Source organism: Harpia harpyja, chromosome 5 (assembly GCF_026419915.1).
Source record: "Harpia harpyja isolate bHarHar1 chromosome 5, bHarHar1 primary haplotype, whole genome shotgun sequence".
Lineage (NCBI taxonomy): Eukaryota > Metazoa > Chordata > Aves > Accipitriformes > Accipitridae > Harpia > Harpia harpyja.
The window spans coordinates 74,812,004-74,830,611 of record NC_068944.1 but is presented as its reverse complement, the minus strand read 5'-3'; the positions used below and the strand labels follow the sequence as shown (position 1 = coordinate 74,830,611).

The 18,608-nt window shown below is 37.6% G+C and overlaps 1 protein-coding gene across 2 annotated transcripts in view; it reads left to right on the top strand.

The window, feature by feature from the left end:
* Nucleotides 1-18,608, top strand: part of TRAPPC9 (trafficking protein particle complex subunit 9) — a 521,077-nt gene that overhangs the window by 95,515 nt on the left and 406,954 nt on the right. For both annotated transcript variants that reach the window (XM_052787671.1, XM_052787670.1), the window contains one exon: nt 8,978-9,102. In XM_052787671.1, coding sequence (XP_052643631.1) covers nt 8,978-9,102 — 125 coding nt within the window. The remainder of the gene's footprint in view (nt 1-8,977; nt 9,103-18,608) is intronic.

Here is an 18,608-nt window from a genome sequence, read left to right as displayed (position 1 = left end):
TATTTACATGTTACTATGCTTGGTTGCCTTTATTACATTTAATCATTCAGAATATTTTTTTGAAGGGGCTTCATTTCTACGAAGTTTTTTGTCTCTGCAGTTTGAAGATGTCAGTTTTCACTTTGGTTGCACTGTTAATCTGAGTAAATGAGTTTGTGGGGGTTGTTTTGGTTGGTTTTGTTTTTTTTTTCCCTTAACTTCAAATGCTTCTGTGTCCTCCATAAATTTAGCACCATGTTACTTCAGAAATATTCTTAATTTTTTGAGAACTTTTCTTACAGAGTTGTTCTTAAATTCCAGCTTTAGTGCTCACAGAAGATAAGGTGCCTTTTTCTCTTCCAACTGCCTTTTAATCTAGATAAATAATCTTGTCTTACAATTTGATTGATACAGGTTTTTTTTTTAACAGTTTATAAGTGCCATAGGACCTCGGCCTATATCAGTTGTACCAGCTGGTATACAAACATGTAATAAGAGGTATTTCAGGCCCCAAATCTTTAAAATGTAAATAGGTAAGACAGACATGAGGTAAATAGCAACAAATCTATTACTGGCACATACAGGCTAATTGACCTGCCATCCTGTTCCACTATTTCCTTGCTGAGGCACTTTATTTTAGCATCTAATGTACTATGTATAAATAATCTCTAGTCTTTGATTATGAATTTTTTCACACTTCATTTGCTCCCTTTCATTGTATTCACCCTTATTCTAAATTTAACTTCCAATTCTAGTTTAGTTAGTTCACCAACCTCAGGAAGGAATCCTTACTTATACTGCATTTGCTATTGTTAATTATTGTTACCATCCTCTTCCAGTGTAGTGGAGTCTCAGAGAAGTGCTTAGTGTGCTATGTGTTGTCTCTGCCCTGCTCTTGGGAGCCAGAGAGTTGATGCATTCCTAGTAGCTTTCCCTGGAGTACTGCTACCTGTGGTCTTTTGTATAATAGTCTTAAGCATGTTTTTGAGAGAGCGAAGGAACTGCATCTTAATGCCCACCTGTAGCGTGAACGGTGAAGTGGATTATATTGCCTGAAATTCTATCTACTCTTGTGTTATTCCCCTCTTTGTTGCTGCAGGCAGCAAGTTTCCAGAATTCTGCCTGCTTTCAGCAGAATACAAGATCATTCTTTTTTTCTAGGAAAAAAAAAAGGCATATTCTGGTTTGGCAAGCATACTCTTTCCTGTCTTGAGTTGTTTTTTTCTCTTTTTTCTGCATTCTGAAAGTACTTTAAAACTGTTACAGTATTCTTAGGAGAGGTTGCCTACCAAGAGGCTTTTTGTTTTGAAATTTCTATCAGGCAATGGATTGATAAAATAAACAAATGGGTTGAGGGGGCATTTAGTTTTCATATTTTATGCTCAAGTTGTGTACTTTCCAAAAACTCTGACATATCTCTTGGGTTATTAATTCGTACTGTTACTCATGTAGAGAAAGAAGTTATAGTGTTTTTATATTTTTTTAATATGTGGTGGTTAACCTTGACTAAGGGCCAAACACCCTCTCCCCCCTCCCCAGCTGCTTGCTTGCTCCCCATCTTAAATAGGACAGGGGGAGAAAATAGGTTGAGAAAGCTCATGGGCTAAGGTAAAGACAGGGAGATCACTTATCAGTTACTGTCACGGGAAAAACAGACTAGACTTGGGGAAATTAATTGCATTTACCTCCAATCAAAGTAGATTTGGCTAGTGAAAAACAAAACCAAAATTAAAACACCTCCCCCCCCGTTTTTCCCATTTCTAGCTTCACCCCTTCCCTCCCGACTCGTGTCCCCCTGAGGGGCGGCGCAGGGGCTGGGGCCGGGGGTTGCGGTCCGTCCCCCCCAGCCCCTCTCGGCCGCTCCTCCCTCCTCACACGTCTCCCTGCTCCAGCGCGGGCCCTTCCCCGGGCTGCAGTCCTTCAGGGACAACCTGCTCCCGCCCGGGCTCTCCACGGCCGCAGCTCCTGCAGGAAATATCCCCCTGCTGCGGCGTGGGGCCCTCCCCGGGCTGCAGGGTGGGTCTCTGCTCCAGCGGGGTCTCTCCGGGGCTGCAGGGGATCCCTGCTGCGGGCCTGCACCACCTCCCGCCCTCCTCCTCCTCCTCCTCCTCCTGGGGGTCCCTCTGCTGCTGCTGCCTCCTCGGCTTCCTCCTCCTCCTCCTCTGCCTGTGCCGCCTTCGGCCCTTTCTGGAACCTGTTTTCCCCCAGCTTGGCTGAGGGGCTCAGCTGTGTCCTGCGGTGGGGCCGTTGGAGCCGGCTGGAACCAGCTGGGACCGGCTGGAACCGGCTGTGTCCGGCATGGGGCAGCCCCAGCCTCTCCTCACAGAGGCTACCCTGCAGCCCCGCCGACAGTGCCTGGGCATGGGCACCAAATATATAATACTAGGTACGTTTCATGTGTCTTTAGAAAACAGTAATAAGCAGGTTTGTACTGCTATTGGATTATAAGTATTTCTTCTGCAGAGAAGAAGCAGTTCAACCTAAAATCTTATGCTGTTTTGCATTTCATGTGACATCATATTGCCAGTTACCTGTAGACTGCCTTGGAATACAAACAAACTTCTGTAGTGTCCTGGCTTCAGTGGTAAGGTTACTTAAGGGTTTCCTTGCCACAGGGTTTGAGACCACTGTAGTTGTGATGCACCTGTTGAAAAGTATATATTTTTGTCACCTGGATCAGGTCAGTGATTGTTGTACAGCACAGTGTTACAAGGGAGCTGTGGATTAGAATGGCACAGAAGCTGTCCCGTGCCAGCTCTTTCTTCAGTGCTTAGTCATTGGGTTGTAAATCTACAGGTTTAACCCCCTTAGTAAACTTTCCCTCATTCAAATACAAAATTGTGTGGGATTTTTCTGTGCAGTGTGCTGTGAAAGTGGCTAATGAAATTAAATTGACAATTTACTTAACATTTGAGAGGAGAGAGGAAATGCCGGTAAGAGATTTTCCTCTGTTGTGACAGCAGTGACTGCGATGTTGGAAAGGCAAGCTGTGTTTTTGCAGTTACCATGGAAAAAGTGTTGGTCATATGCTGTTACCATGGAAATAATCAATGTGGATTCTAGAAATTAGGAAGATTTCTGGACAGAGTAGAAAGACAATTGTTCTTTTTATAGTGAAAGGCTGCTGAAGCTGTTTGACAGTATGGATTGATGAAAGAAAACTGTGGAGGATTTAGCATCTTCATATCTCTAAACTTCATGAGAGAAAATAAAACATATGAACTCTCAAAAAATATAAATATCAAGTAATTTAAAACTTCTGGTGAACTGCTTCATTGTCTAAATTTTTCAATTACCTATTTTCTTCTGCCATCATTAAGTTCTGTAGCCTACCAGAGCTTTTAACAGAATGTGTTTCCCCATTGTATTGCAGAGGACCTGGACAATGTCTAACCAACTTTGCTGCCTGGTCAAAGAACAGGAAAAGCTAAATAATAAAAAAAAAATTGCTTGCAGCAGAACATTAATTTTTTTTGTCCTCTCGCAGAGAAGTTCCCTTCTACAGTCAAAGTTGCGAAGGTGTGAGTCCTTTGAAGTATAGCACGGTGCCTGGCACTGGGGTCTGTGTTATATGCCAAGTTTGAGAGCCACAGACTTGAAACAGAAAGTTTGACCACTACAGTGGTTACCTTAGACTTTCCTCTTAGCCTGAAGCAGAATTGGTGTTTCCTTTGCTATACCTCCTTTTGCAGGTACAATTTAGAGATTAAAAAATTCCCTCTTCCCCAAAGAAAATGTTTAAACTAACCTTTGTCTCCCCCCCCCGCCCCTGCCCTAAGAAAACGAAAATAGAATTGGTTTTTAAAAGAAAATTAAGCAAGGCATTAGTTGTATGTCCATGATGTTGTTTTAAGTATTATCTATTCGTTTCTCAAAGAAAGGAAAACCTGTGCCTTATATAAGATGGCAAATCTGACTAATGCTGTGCAATTTTTAATGCTTCGTTCTTTTCAGTTTTTCTTTGCAATTTTATGCACCAGTCAGTGTCAACTTTTCTTCTAAACATAGAACTGGTAAAAATAATTCATCAGTTTGAAAATAGTATTTTTCCTGAGGTAAGACATTTTATTTTCATTAAAAAAGAGTGGATTTCAAAGCCTGTGATCGAATGTATTTATGATGAGTTTTGTTGGCAAGCTGTCTTTAACTTTTTAGTGTATTATTGCCTCAAAGCTTAGGCTGATAAGTATGTTTGCTTCAATATCAGTTGGCTTTTAAGAGATGGTAAGTGTTGGTCTAGGAGTGGTTTAATACCTTGTTATTTCTTGTGCAAGTTAGAACTAAAATACCTATTAGCACATACAAAATTATATCGTGCTCTCATCTCCCTTTTCCCTGGCGTTCATGGGCTAGCTTAATGCATGATTTAATGTAGTTACATTGTAAGAGAAAAGGCTTTCTTAATTTTAGTTGAATACTAATAAAAACTACTAAGTTTAGCTGTTGTGTTTTCCAGTTTTCCAAGATAGTCATATAATAACTCATGATTGTCTTCCCATTTGTAGCTACCCTATTCAGTCTTACCCCTTCTGATTTTTTTATCAGTTAGATGCTGCTGATTGATTTTTCTGCAGTGAACCCACATGGAACAAATACGTTTTAATATTTAATATTAATAAACACTCTTAATTTGAACGTTCATAGATATTAAAAGAAGAATTCTAACAATGAGGAAAACCAGGCTAATGCTGCATACCTTTCAAAGCAGTACAACGTGCCTTCGTGCTCTGATTGCTCTCAGGGTTGTTGGGGTTTTTTTGATATTGGGTTTTTTTTATTTGGTTGGTTTGGGGATTTGGTCGGTGTGGGTTGGTTTGTGGGTTTTTTTGGTGTTTTTGTTTTAATGTATAAGTCATTAACTAGCTAACCTGGAAAAGAACAACAATGAAGGTGAAAAAAGAAGGTGAATTGAGGTTTAGCGTAGGTGATCTTTAAAGGTCCCTTCCAACCCAAACCATTCTATGAAAATGCATGGATTATCATACAAGCTAATAATCAAAATACAAACCTTTGGGAGGTGTAACTGGAACTACTGTTGCCTGAATTTGAGACGTCATGATGCCATCTAAAAGATGGAACAGGTATTACATGATGTATTTCTCTTTGATAAGCCCATGTGAGTCACTTTAATGTCTGTCCCTTAAGAGTAACTTATTAAAAAATTTGCTACTGAACAGTCCAAAGCAGTGTTTGCATATGGATAAACATTTATGCACAGTAAGTTTTCACTAATTTTTAGTAAAGCTACATTGCACAGGGAGGGTGTTCTCATCTGCCTCTCCTGCTCTCCCCCAGTAATATGCAACAGGATATTCAATGCTTTGACAGTATGCTTGAGCAAAGATATAACATTGGAAAATACAGTGTTAGTCTTTCACTATTAAATTCTTTCAGACTGTCCATTGAGGCATGCTTGATCTGTGCTGTCTATCTGAAGGTGGCTGGAAACTGTAATCTGACCGGCAAAGAGTAATTCCATCAGATAGTTGGCCACCCTGATTAATTTAGATAGATTGCAAGTTGTGTGGTTCTGAAGATTCATTAGGGGCTGTGTTGTATTTGGATCTTAGATCTAATGAAACTCTAAATGCTTGGTCTTAAATGTGTAGTATATAATGTCTGATCACACACAGCTTTTTTTCTATGCTTGTACTGCCCGGTTATCTCGCTATAATTCCTTATTTAGAATTGCTGGATTTAGTGACTAAAGGCTGTATCTACATTTAGATGATGCAGTAGGAATAGATTGGTAGGTAGAAGCACTCAGTGCTAAAGGTCTTGCATTACATTGTGGTGCAATTCAAGTATTCTACCTGATGCCAGACTTATTCTGGCCCTCTGGATAAAATATCCCCTCCACATGTGTGATACAAATTTGTCTGAAGGGCTGCTTGTTGGGATTGGAGTACAGTACTTGTACTCTGGGACCGAAGTCTTTAGTTTTGGTTTGTTTACTCCAAAAAGAATCTAGCTTGCATGCACTGAAATTGCTCTGCAAACCCAAGTAAGTGGGGATGATGATGATGATATTTGCTTCAAAATCGTGCACCAAAACATAAGGTGTGGCAAGGTCCATCCTAACTGTTGCACAAAGACTTATATCTAATGAACATTAAACATAAATGTGACAACTTGTGCTGTGAGTTGAAGGGGAAAAAAGGTAATTTTTCATGCACTCCACACAAAAATGGATAGATATTTGATTTAGCTACTAGTTCTTTTGCTTCTGTGTGAAGGTCACCAGAACCACCAAAATAATTTTCCTTTCCTTTAAATTTCCCTCCTTAAAATTCCTTTCCTTTAAAGCACTGAGATTTGTTTCTGCAAGTTGATCATTCCTTCCACTTCAGTGGTAGCATCTGATACCATCTTTCGAAGAGTAGTACCTTGGCCCTTGGGGAGCCAGTAATACACTGTGGCAACTGCAAGAATGGCATCTTAGACATCTTCACTTGGCTTTCGGCAATCCTCTGCAGAATTCAGTGGAAGCCTTGAGAATGTCATGTTTTAACGCTGGCTGGCAACTATGCACCACACAGCTGCTCACTCACACCCCCCTTCCACCTTCCAGTGGGATGGGGGAAGAATTGCAAGGGTAAAAGTGAGAAGGAAACTCATGGGTTGAGATAAAACCAGTTTAATAATTAAAAAAAGAAATCATAATTTAAAAAAAAAGTAAGGAAAAGAAAAAAAAATAGAGGAAAATAAACCCCAAGAAAGACAAGTGATGCAAATGAAAACAATTGCTTACCACCAACCGACTGATCCCAGCCTGTCCCCGAGCGGTGACCCCCCTGCCAACCTCCCCCCAACGTTTATTGCTGAGCATGACATCACATGGTCTGGAATATCCCTTTGGTCAGTTGGGGTCAGCTGTCCCGGCTGTGTCCCTGTGGCGGAGGCTCGTACAATGAAATTAAACGGGTGTTAAACTCAATGAAATTTATTCTTCAATCAAAATCGTTTAGAACTCTGACAACATTAGTAAACCACAGGTTCAGTGATATAAAGGGAAGTTGATACTGCACAACTGACTTAAGAATTCTTAAGCTTTAGAAATGATGACCCAAAATGTGCATATCACTAACCTAAAAGATGAGCGCTCTTAACCTGCAGGAGTTACCTTGGGTGGCGTCCCGACCCAAGGGCAGAGTCTCTGACTGCAGACCCGCTGCTCTGAGGAAGGCTGGCCTGGTCCCCTCCCAACTTCTTGTGCACCCCCAGCCTACTCGCTGGGTGAGAAGTAGAAAAGACCTTGATTCTGCGTAAGCACTGCTCAGCAGTAACTAAAACATCAGTGTGTTATCAAGACTATTCTCAGCACAAATCCAAAACAGGCCCATAGAAGCTACTATGAAGAAATTTAACTCTATCCCAGCCAAAACCATTACAAATATACAGCATCAAGTTAGGCTTTGCCCACGTGAAGTACATCAGTGTACGTGAATACGTATTTTGCTGTAATCTGTAAAGGTTATTGACCTTTTAGGAGGCGGATGATGTTGATGACAGTTGGCGATGGAAATATTCATTTCCTGAGAAATAGTAATCTTTGTTTTCACTTTTTTTTGAGCATTTGAGATAATTGTAAATTAAAACTTTTAAGGTTTGTTTTTTTTTTGACTAGTAAGCCTCCTGAACCAGCATCTTCAAATCTGATGTTTATCATAGTGTGTCTTTAAGGCTGAACTGAGGTGCATTTTAAAACTCATTAGTTAGGAAGGAAATTGGAAGTAAAGAAATATGGGGATATGCCCTTTGTTTTCTCATTTGGATACCTGTGAAGTTGGATTTTAATGAAGCAAAACCATTTCGTGCTCCATCTTGTTCTTCTGGTTTCTTCTTTTGAGGATTGTATCCTCAACAGGTCCAGATTCGAGGTCATCCATGGAATTAGAATGTGATATTAGCAAATATAATTTGATAGGAGCAATTTCCAAAAAGGAATAATGTTTGGTTTTTGTGTAGTAATTTTGTGTTTCCCATATGTTTAGATATATGTGTCTGCTGCCATATATGAGCTTTTGCTTGTATTTAATTGGTGTTTGTGGATTGCAGTTGCTCTGCACAGCGTAAAGGAATTAAATCCTGCTCTTCTTTGACTTTGGATGTAAATCTAAGTAATAACAAATTATGACTCTAGTTTTAATGTATGTTAAAGCTTCATTATTTTAATTTTCTTGTTCCTCTGACTTTTTTTGATTCAACAGTAATTTTCACATGGTTTAACGGTTTGTGCTTACAATGTACCTTTGGTAGGTTGAGAAACCCAAATAGGCTGCAGTGCATTTATCTGCCTTCAAGTTATACAAGCTTGTCAGCAATAAAAGATACTACTAAGTAGTCATATTGTCTTTTATTGCTATACTGTATGCCAGTACACAGACTGCTAGTAAATACCAAACTGAGGACATTCCTCTAAGGATATCCATTTCTGTTAAGCTTTTTGTTGACTATTACAATGTAAACCTTCGTTTCCATTATGCCCTTTTTATACATGAGAAATATTGTATATATTTTTACATCAGTAGGTGGTACAAAACATGACTTCTCTATTTTCTATTCTTTTCCACAGTATATACTTGAAAAAGGAATCCTCAGGCCTCATACTGAAAGTTAGTTTAAAGATATTAAGCAGTTGATAGGGTCACTATCATGGAAAAGCAGAACCTTTTATCTTTGTTCTTTTCTAATATTGTAAATATTAAAAGTAGTTTTGAATTATTAACTCTGACATCTCTGGTGTGATATTCCAAATGCAGTTACCTTCCTTTCCTGTGACCTTCACTGAGTTTTAGGTGTATTCCCATTTGGGTTTTTTTGGCTTCTGGAGAAAAATATAGAAAAATAATCTTTACCTTTTGTTTTGCCTATTTGTATAAAATGTTAGTATTTCTTTTTGTGTGTTTTCTCTCCCTCTGATAATACAGATACATATTCATTGGAATAAAACATAACATTAGACAAGCAAAAGTAATTTTATTTATTCTGTTTCCAGATGGAATCAGTGTTAGTGGACTTCCGCTCTCCAGTCCTTTTCGGCAGGTTGTCAAGCCAAGAGTAGAGACTAAACCTATTAATCCACAAGAAAGCAGCAAAGTTGGTGACTTCAGTCACGTGAAGGTAAGTCAGTGACATCAAAATAAGTAAAAGATGTCGTTTTCATTGTACTGTGTTATGGTTTGTTGTGTGATTAAAAAGTAAAGGTTTCTTTTTCTCATAAATATTTCCTTTCTTTTTTTTAAGAACAGCTTGATGATCTGTGTTTGGATTGTTATATTAGAACAAACAAACAAAAAGGTGAAATAAGATCAGGCTAACAGTAGAAATTGTAAAGAGTTCATTACCAGTATGGTATATTCAAGGAACTGTCAGTTCTTCACCTCATGTTGCTTTCTTAAGCTATATACTCTGCAGGAAGGTGCTTCTCTATGAATTTTTTGTTTTCTTATATTAACATGTATGGAATGATTTCTACCTTCTAAACATTTTGGGATCAAAGTCTTATCTTCACACATCCAATAGTAAGCCTTTTAGAGGTGTTCATATAAGTAATAAAACAGAATAGTTAAAAGAGCCAAAAGAAAAGTAAAGAAAAGTAGCAGGATGAAAGACCAGTTGTGTAGGTAGAAGCTGCACTGAGAGAGTCTTCCCAGGAGTAAGCTACTGTTTGTTTTTCTGTTGAAGATCTTACCTGTTGAAGATGTAAACTTCTTGTTTTGAGCAGTGAAATAAGAACATCTTCATACTGGCCAGATTTGTAGAGCATATAATTTAAGATGAAGATAACAAAGATTGTAAAAAATGTACTGTAGCCCTTCATTGGTCTCTTCCATAGCTTTGGTGAATGTTTTGCGTGCCTTGTAGTATTTGATACATTTCCTACATGGATCTGTGTTCTGCATTAGTTCATTCAGTCAGAATTTAGATTGAGTGTTGTACAATGCAATATTTGGCTTAGCATGTCTTTGAGAAGGAAAAATAGGCTTTGCTTTTCACAGTAACTTGCTTTGCATGTGAATTTGCTTTCTTCCCAGTGAGATTATTTACAATCCTATTTGATCAATAAACAGGTGAAGCTATTAATTTTTAAGTATGTTTGGACCATTAGCACTGCTAATTCATCATCATTTGATTCTGCGGTACAAAAAGGATGATGACAGCATATGAAAGATGATAAAAAATTAGTAAAGCTTTTCTTTGTATTTTATGACACAGCAAGGTGTTTCCCAATTGCTCATAAATATAAATCAGCATGATTGAGGAAACAATTTGATTTTTAAGTGAGTAAAATGTCCAGCATTAATTTTTAAGTTTAGAACTTTGTGTAGAATGTCTGACCTATAGACACTTCTGACTTATGGAAGCAAGAGGACTGTTATTTTGAAATCAGACTAAAAATCTAGAAATGCAGAATTTCTTTGCACCAAATACATGAAAAAACCTTTTGGTGCACTTTTTGCTTGTCAGCCAGTTGTCCTGGCAACCAAGAAGTTGCAGGTTCACAATGATCTATGTGATGGTATTACAAGGACGTTGGAGAGCTGTAAAGCAAGAACTTGGTTTTTAACAGTGTATAGTGAAACAGTCTGGTGAGAATGCACAAGCTTGATTCTCTTATTAGGTTTATGGAATAAATTTTGATTTAATTAATTGGTATTTTGTGATGGAAAGACCTTGCAGATGATCAAAACTATGATCAATAGAGAATACACATTCCGATAGCATCAAGGGGTTCCTTGTTCAGTAAATTTGTCTGTGTATTGAGCCTGATTTGTATCACTGCTGTACAGCTCCCGTAGCATGCCCAAAATTAACAATTTACTGTGTTAACGCCTATTCTAAAACAGGCTTTATCACTAACCTTGCACTTATGGTATTGTTTAGATGAGATGATTTATAGAGGGGGAAAAATAAAAATCAGGGTGTTAAAGTAGCCAACAGGATAAAGCTCTGGAGGAAGTCTACAAAATTATATTTCTAATTACTTACATTATTATCATTCTGATAATGTATTTGCAGACAACATCCATCATAGGAAAAATATGTCTTATATTTTTCCAATATTTATAAGACTAGTCTATTGTAGATGAGGAGAGAGAAAACCACAGTAAGGTATCACCATCTGTAGAGTGATTTACTGCCATGGCTCATTCCAGTTTAACAAATGACCATTTCTATAACTTCCATTTCTTTTTACCATGTTAATATACTCATAAATAATAATCTTATCCCAGTTTGTCCTGATTAAACTACTATAAACCAATAATTTGATTTACCTGGATTAAAAATGCTTATGAAGTTCAGATGTGTTTAGAATATCTTAGAAGTATTTTTCAATTCACCAGACTATCCACATAATTAAGTCTCTATGTACGTGGACATAGATAGTTGGTACTGGGCAAATGACCAGAAGAAATTACCTATCATAACTGAAGAGATTGCATTTGTCTATTTAGATGACTATATTACATCTGATTGATAGTCATTCTGTGATAAGGTATTGTATCTAGCTTTTTCCCCTGCTGTCTACTTCTTCTGTTTAAAACTGTTTATTTCTGTTTGTGACTTCTCTCTACATTGACAGTGCTCTTTAGTAGGTAGAAACGTGAGAACCACCCGTAGCTTAAAATAAGAGCTAGACAAATTCCAAATAAATTATCAGGCAGTTATTGTAAATAATTGAGTCAATTAAGCATTTAAAGATACAATTAGAATGTGTTCTGGTCCGGTTTTCTTGGCTGGGTTCTGAGGAATTTGCTGTATTTTTGGTTTTGACTTGCTTGGGTTTAGCCTGGGCATCTTTCAGAGTACATGAATATATATGTTTGTAGTCAAATGCAAATGCTTTTGCTCAGTAAGAACATCACTGTCTAAAGTGTAGCAAGCTGGGATATATACCGGAGAGATGATCCAAGGGTCTCTTTGAACCCGAGTCTCAAAATATTTGATACTTATGAATCTTTCTGAGTTCCCTAGAACCTCCTTAAAAGATACTTCAGTTTCTCTCTGTTGCTGCAGAATAATTCAGCACTTGTGGGCTATTGCCTGTGTCCTGCACAGTGCCATTTGGGATGATTGCTTGATTATGTTTTAAGGTTTATCTTGTAATAGTCAAGCCAATTAAAATGGTTTGACAAAGACTAATGTAAGAAGCAAGTAGGAGTTTTTAATTTAAGAAACAAGATTGATCTTAAACAATTTGTATGTGTGGTGAAAATGCTCTTCTGTCGTTTATTCATGATTTAGCAATACGTGTCTGTTGTGAATATTGAGGAGTAGTAGTTATTTTTCAATCCTGCATGCTGTGCCTAAGCTAGTCTTCAAATAAAGCTCAATTTTTGCAAATGAAAATTAATGTAAATCAATGCTTCTCTTGTTGCTGATTCTGAAATGTCCTTGTTCAGATATTTGTAAGTCTTAATGCTTAAACCTTCCCTCCCTACTTGTTTGCCTTACAATTTTTGTGCTTCGGTCTTGGATATTGCCAGTATTGCGGTTGAACTTCTCTCTCTGCAATCTACGTTTTCAATTTTGCTACAGGCTGTCTTCTAATAAACTAGTCACCGGCTTCTGAAAATGACTGTTATAATGATCTCATAAATTCAGTATAAAAATTGCTTTATGACCTCATCATAAAGCTTGTTTATACCCTCAAGCTGAATGGAATATCACGGTGTAATATTATGTTCAGATGTACTCTTTTCTACTGTTCACTACTGAGTAGTTGTGGTAAGCATTGTCTAAAAGTCTTGGTCATTCTAGGGTGCATCTGTATGGCAGAGTGAGTTAGCCCCTGCTTCGCTCTGCATTGCTGTGGTTATACTGGTATGTGAAATAGTCTATTTTAAGGCTGAATCTGTTACTTTTTGAGTAAGACTGCAGTGTGTTTAGATATTCAACTATTGTATGTCTTAATGAAAAAGCTGCAGAGAGAAATTTGAACAAATATCATAATCTCTCAGCAAACAACGTGTTATTTTTAACCTAGGGAATTCTGTACTGGTTTTCATGCTTGGAAGCTGAGATTATTTGGCTTAGTCTGGTTCTTCTTAGTGATGGAAGAAACACATTCTTACTCCATGCCACATATTATGGACTTGAGGCTTAGAGATCAGTCTGATCCGAACAAATCTGGTTCGTAAAGTCACAGTGATTACCATCACGTAATCGTAATTCATTGGTAGTTCCTTTTTGTCAGAAGGTGAAAAGGAGAATTATTCATCAAGATATCTCGGTTCAACATAATGTCCATGGTTTCTTTGGAATAAATCTTCTGGGATTAAGAAATGCTACATGACACTAACTGGACAAAAGACTAAATCAAGAGTTGAAACGTAGAAGTCTCTTCACTGGGTGAAGAAAACTTTGAAAGCATATTGTGAGTTTTTTAAAATCTTGGTTTAAGTTGTTAAACATAGACATTAATTACTGGCCATTGTTTGGCAGACTGAGGGCTGGTTTATAATTTGTAAGGACCTTGGCTGACTTTTTTTTTTTTTGGAACTTTTATGTTCAGGAGAACTTGCCTCTGCATACTGCACAAGCTGTAATTCCAGAGATTCAGCTGCAGAAACTTGAGAGTTTTCAGTAATCTCATGGAACTACTCTGTTCCTGCACTATCAGTAAATGGTATGAAGTGTTAAAATACAATATGTAGTGCTAATCTAATTTAATACACCATCTTTACTGTATCTTTTCTGATTTGGTCAGCAGTGTATTAAAATGAGATACAGGCCTTAATTTGATTTTTTTCCATGCAGTTCTCAGGCTCTGCTCTTCTAGTATGAAAGTATGCTGTTAACTGAGATAAACTTTATATTGTTGATGCTTTAAGCTCAAACTCCTTTTACCCATAAGCTTTAAATCTATTCTGTGTTTAAGCCCTTAAACAGAACAAATTGGAGATGTGTGTATATATATATATTTTTTTTTTTTTAACTTTTAAATAATTCTGGATCTTGCTTAAGTTAGTGGACATGATGAATCTATGGGCACAATTGAAATTTAGATTCCTTCTTTTTCTTTGGCTAAATGTAAATTTATGAATGAGATCTTAGGTGTTGACGTGGAAGTCACGGACACTGCACACAATCAATATGATCAAGCAGATGCCACTTTATTGCCCAAATAGCTCGGTTTATATACTCATTCTGGTTCCTGTTCACGCATAAGCTGATTAAAGATTGGTTAGCATGTGTTGTCCACGCGCTTAGTTACACCTAATGATTGGTTATATCAACACTGTACACGCGCATAAACATAAGATATAATTGGTTATACTAACTAAAACATGCGAAACTTGTCTCAGTCTAATTGGTCAAGATAAACTGCCAAATTGAGGTTTTTTGTGCCAAGTTCCCTTTATCGTGGAATGCACACCTGTGTTCTAATTGGTATCTTTCTTTTTTTGTCTTCTTGTTTATTCTGTTCAAGGCCTTCTAAAGGCGTCTGGAATGCTCTTGCAACCGTTAGCTAAATATGTGTCCACAACACTTAGGCACAAACATATAACCCAAGTTAGATGTTCTACTTGCACACTGTCCTATTCTGGAATTCAATACTATGCTTGTAAATTCTGTGGCCCTGAGTTCTCCTTCAGTATGAAACACGTCAAGTATTATGAAGAAAAAAAACCAGACAGACACAAGTCTGTGTCTCTGTTTCCCTAATAACTTTCAAGCCTGTAAAAGAGAAGATAAAAAATCCCAAAGCTCTTTCACTTACCAAGTTGATTTTTATCAAAATAATACATACCTTTTTTTTAATAATTAATTGACATTTGTGAGGTAAGTACCAGAAAGCCAGTCACATTTTGTGAAGTCTGCTCAGTTGGAACCATAAGGCAAATCAGCTTTTTCCAGATCAGCAAGGTGTTTTTTGTTGCCTTCCTAGCCGAGAATTGTAGTGTCCCTTGAGATAAAGTGAATAATAAAACTAGAGCTGTTCTGCAAAAACAGGAGTGAGCTGGATTCTTGGTAGCTGGTACCTGCCTGGCAAAATTTGATGTGATCTGGATTTGGATGAAAGCCTGCAGTTTTTGAGCAGTCTGGGTCTAAACGCTCTTAACTTTCCTTCCCTGTGCAGTTTGGCATTGCTTATATTCCTTTAAGTGCTTTTGGGTTCTATAAATAGTTAGTTGAGTATTCAGCACTATTTCTGCTCACCAGCCCTCTTCCTCTTCTGTGAATTGTTCCATCAAGAAATGAACACTCTCTTGTGCCCTAGAGAGGATTGTACTTCAGAACACAAAGAAAATATTTTACTAAAGCTATTCTCCAGAGCCATGGGAAAAATAAGTTTGCTACTCCCTCTGGATTTGAATAAATTCAATTCATTCATCTCATCTGGTATTTTACATTCAGTATTATCACAGTAGTAGCTGCAATTTCAATTGAACATGTTTTACAACTTGAGGTACTTCCTATTTTTGCCATTTTATTTGACATGAAAGAAGCGTTAAAATTTTCTTATAGTATTGATAGAAAAATTTTGGATAGATTCACTATCTGCCTGTCAAATGCACCATTTTCTCCAGACTTTTTTCATTGTCGCTCAGTAAACAAGAGATGATAGTCTACTTACACCCAAATAAATCCCTCATCAAGGGTAGTTGAAGCAGGTGCAATCTACTATATAAACCACACTTCATCTATTTTTCTCTCTTGTCCAAATATGAATAAAGAAAAATTAAAGTTGACATCAACACAATAAACAAAGCTTACGTGAACAGTAACAGACTGCAGTCATGAGAGCTTCTTTCCCCAAGGAGTCATCCATGGCCACTGTTGGCCTTTTTACTCAACTACAGTAAAATCCTATTGCTATAGTTAGGATGTGTCAGGATCTCTTGAGACAAACAATTTCTGGTAGTTTTTTATCAGCTTGCCGGACTACATTTGAGTCATTAATATAGTCAGTGAGTATCAACAGCAGACGTCACCCATATATATCTGTTACCTGTGTTCACAGTGTTCCAATGCTGTCACATTGGAAATATTTCAGACAAAATGAGTCTGAGCAGCTGTTGTAACTTGGAAGGTAACAGTAGATGAACCCATTTGGGGATGGGAATACCCCAAAATCACTGTGAAGTCTGGAAATTACTTTGGATTGTTGATCATGGTAATGCCTAAGAAGTGCTCTCTACAAATAAAACAGCAGTAGGTGGTTACTTCCATAATGACATTATGATGAGAAAGCAGAAAATCTTAATACTGAAGTGGGTTTATGTAGGAGGGCATTGGCGTATAGAAAGTGAAGGAAGAAATGACGGGGAGGGTTACCGGGTTAAGGTAATGGAGAAAAAGAAAAGATGGGCTTATGTGAAGACTTGCTGAGGTGGAAACTTGAAGTGGGGAGGGCGGTGGAACAAATGTTTAGAATAGGGTGGTGGAAGTCCAGTCAGCCCTGTAAGAAATTTTAAGAATAATTAGAAATTGAGATGTTTGTCTGAATGCTTTGCTTGCATTGGATGATACGTTTCCTCACAACAGCTCTTCCAGAGGACAGAGATCAGCTGTAGCCTAGAGCTCTCAGAATGTAAACTGCTATGTGCCACATGGTCAAGTGTCACAAATTCAAAATACCTCTGGACATATACGTACTTCAATTTTGCTCTTGTGACTCCTTGCATGTTTAGTTTTCCTCTCTTAGTGAGAACAGATGAGGTAGGTCAGACACGGGGTTTAGACCAAAGACCACTCTTTATTTCAGGTGCCTTATTTACTTGTTTCTCAGTCTGTGTACATTTCTACTGCTCGTCTTGTGGATCCTCTGGCAATCAAGAGATGCTGCAGTAGTCCTCATGATTGCTTCTGCCTAATGGAGAATGTTTCAGCACCAAGAGTTAAGAGTGTGGTTGATCAGCCCTCTGAAGACTTGCTCTACTTATTAGACAGTTCACAAGAATGAACTGCCTTATGTCGGTACTCAGCCTCCCTGCTCGCACTTTGGATTTGGTCTGAATGTCCAATTTAAAGTGTTTTTTCATCTCCTCTGCAGGTGGATTTTGATTCATTGTACGTGCTCCTAAAATGAGAGTCTATCATCCAGGTCTGAATCAGAAGCCCTGTGGTATATTGGCTATCATGCTATGCTTCAGCTAATAAACCCTTTCTTTGAACAGTGCTTATTTTATTCATAGCACTATCCTTCTTTGACTACATGTCTTCCAGTTTTTAACTGACTCATGTTCAGTCATATCAGGTTCTGGACAGAGTGAGCTCAAGTATGTTTGTGAAACAAGCTGTAGGTAAGATTTAAAAGATTTCTTTTATTCCTAAGTGTAGAAAATCTTACTCTGCAACACAAGAATTCTTCCAGAATGACTTACCTGAAAATGTGGAAGAGACTTGCATTCTGTTCTAAGTAGAGACTCTTTCAAGCATTTGATATTTAGATTTCAATTATAATGGAAATTCTGCATATTGTGGATATTATAAACTCTATGGCCAAATGTATTTCCACACTTCATCCTTACAAAGATTTGTGCAGTATTTTCACCCATTTGATTTATGGGTATTGATTAACAGAATTTTGCTGTGCTCACTTTTACTAGACTCATGATGATAATTTCTAGTGTTTTAACTTAACCAGAAGTGTGGAATTGGCTGGGAGGAAGGCAGCTGCTCTCATGGGAGAACATGGTGGCAGAAGCTGGAATGCACCAGAAAATAGAACTGGGGAGACCAAGTGAGAGGGCAGCTCTAATCAGCTGGAAGGTTCTCCAGTGCCTACATAAATTCATCCAGTGAAGTTGTTCATATGCTTTTGAAAGCATAATCAAGATTTTATCTCAGCCTATGTGAGTGTCAAAATAAATGCAGAGTGTCATACAGGTGCTGTCTTACTACAGTTAACTGTAATCTACCTTAAGGATGTTATTGTTCCTGACACTTATGACAAGGTAATGCCAGTTAATGAACAGTATTGGAGAGAATTTTATTCAAATCTTTAGATTTATGCATAGAAGAAAACGTTACACAATATAAGATTAGAGTTTCAATGTAATGTATATCTTGCATCAAACTGAGAAAAGCTGGAAGTGTATTAGTAATTTTATGGATTTGGGTTATTATTTTCGTAAAGCGAAATTCTGAATACAAGGAATAGATGGAATCATGCTTTTAATTTCATTCTGAAACTACAGTTATTTTGTCTGTTTCAAAATCCTGTTGCTACTTAGTATGACACAAAGTTGTCCTCAATTGAGTATCTGTACATTCTGTTCAGTAGCTTTGCATTTGGGAGTTGTTCATGTAAGTTCGGATGCATGGCTGCATATTCATTTTTAGCTAGATATTCAAATCTTAATCCTTTTAAATGTGCTGTAATATAATCAATATTCTAAGAACTTGCTTGAACAATTTTTGTCCTGCCATAATTGAACTTGTGCAATTCCATAGGTGCCTTAGCAATGCTAAGGGCCTTCCATCTGCAATTCTCCAGCTTGCCTTTCATGTACTGCTTAATTCACTCTTTTCTTCCTCCATTTCCTCTCTTTTCAGCTTGTAGGTTTTAATTTATAACTCCATACTAAGCTCTCTTCACCCTTATCATCATAGCTGTTATAAGTGTTTGTAACTTTAGAGCCTAGTAGATAATATAGTAGGTAAATCACGTACCA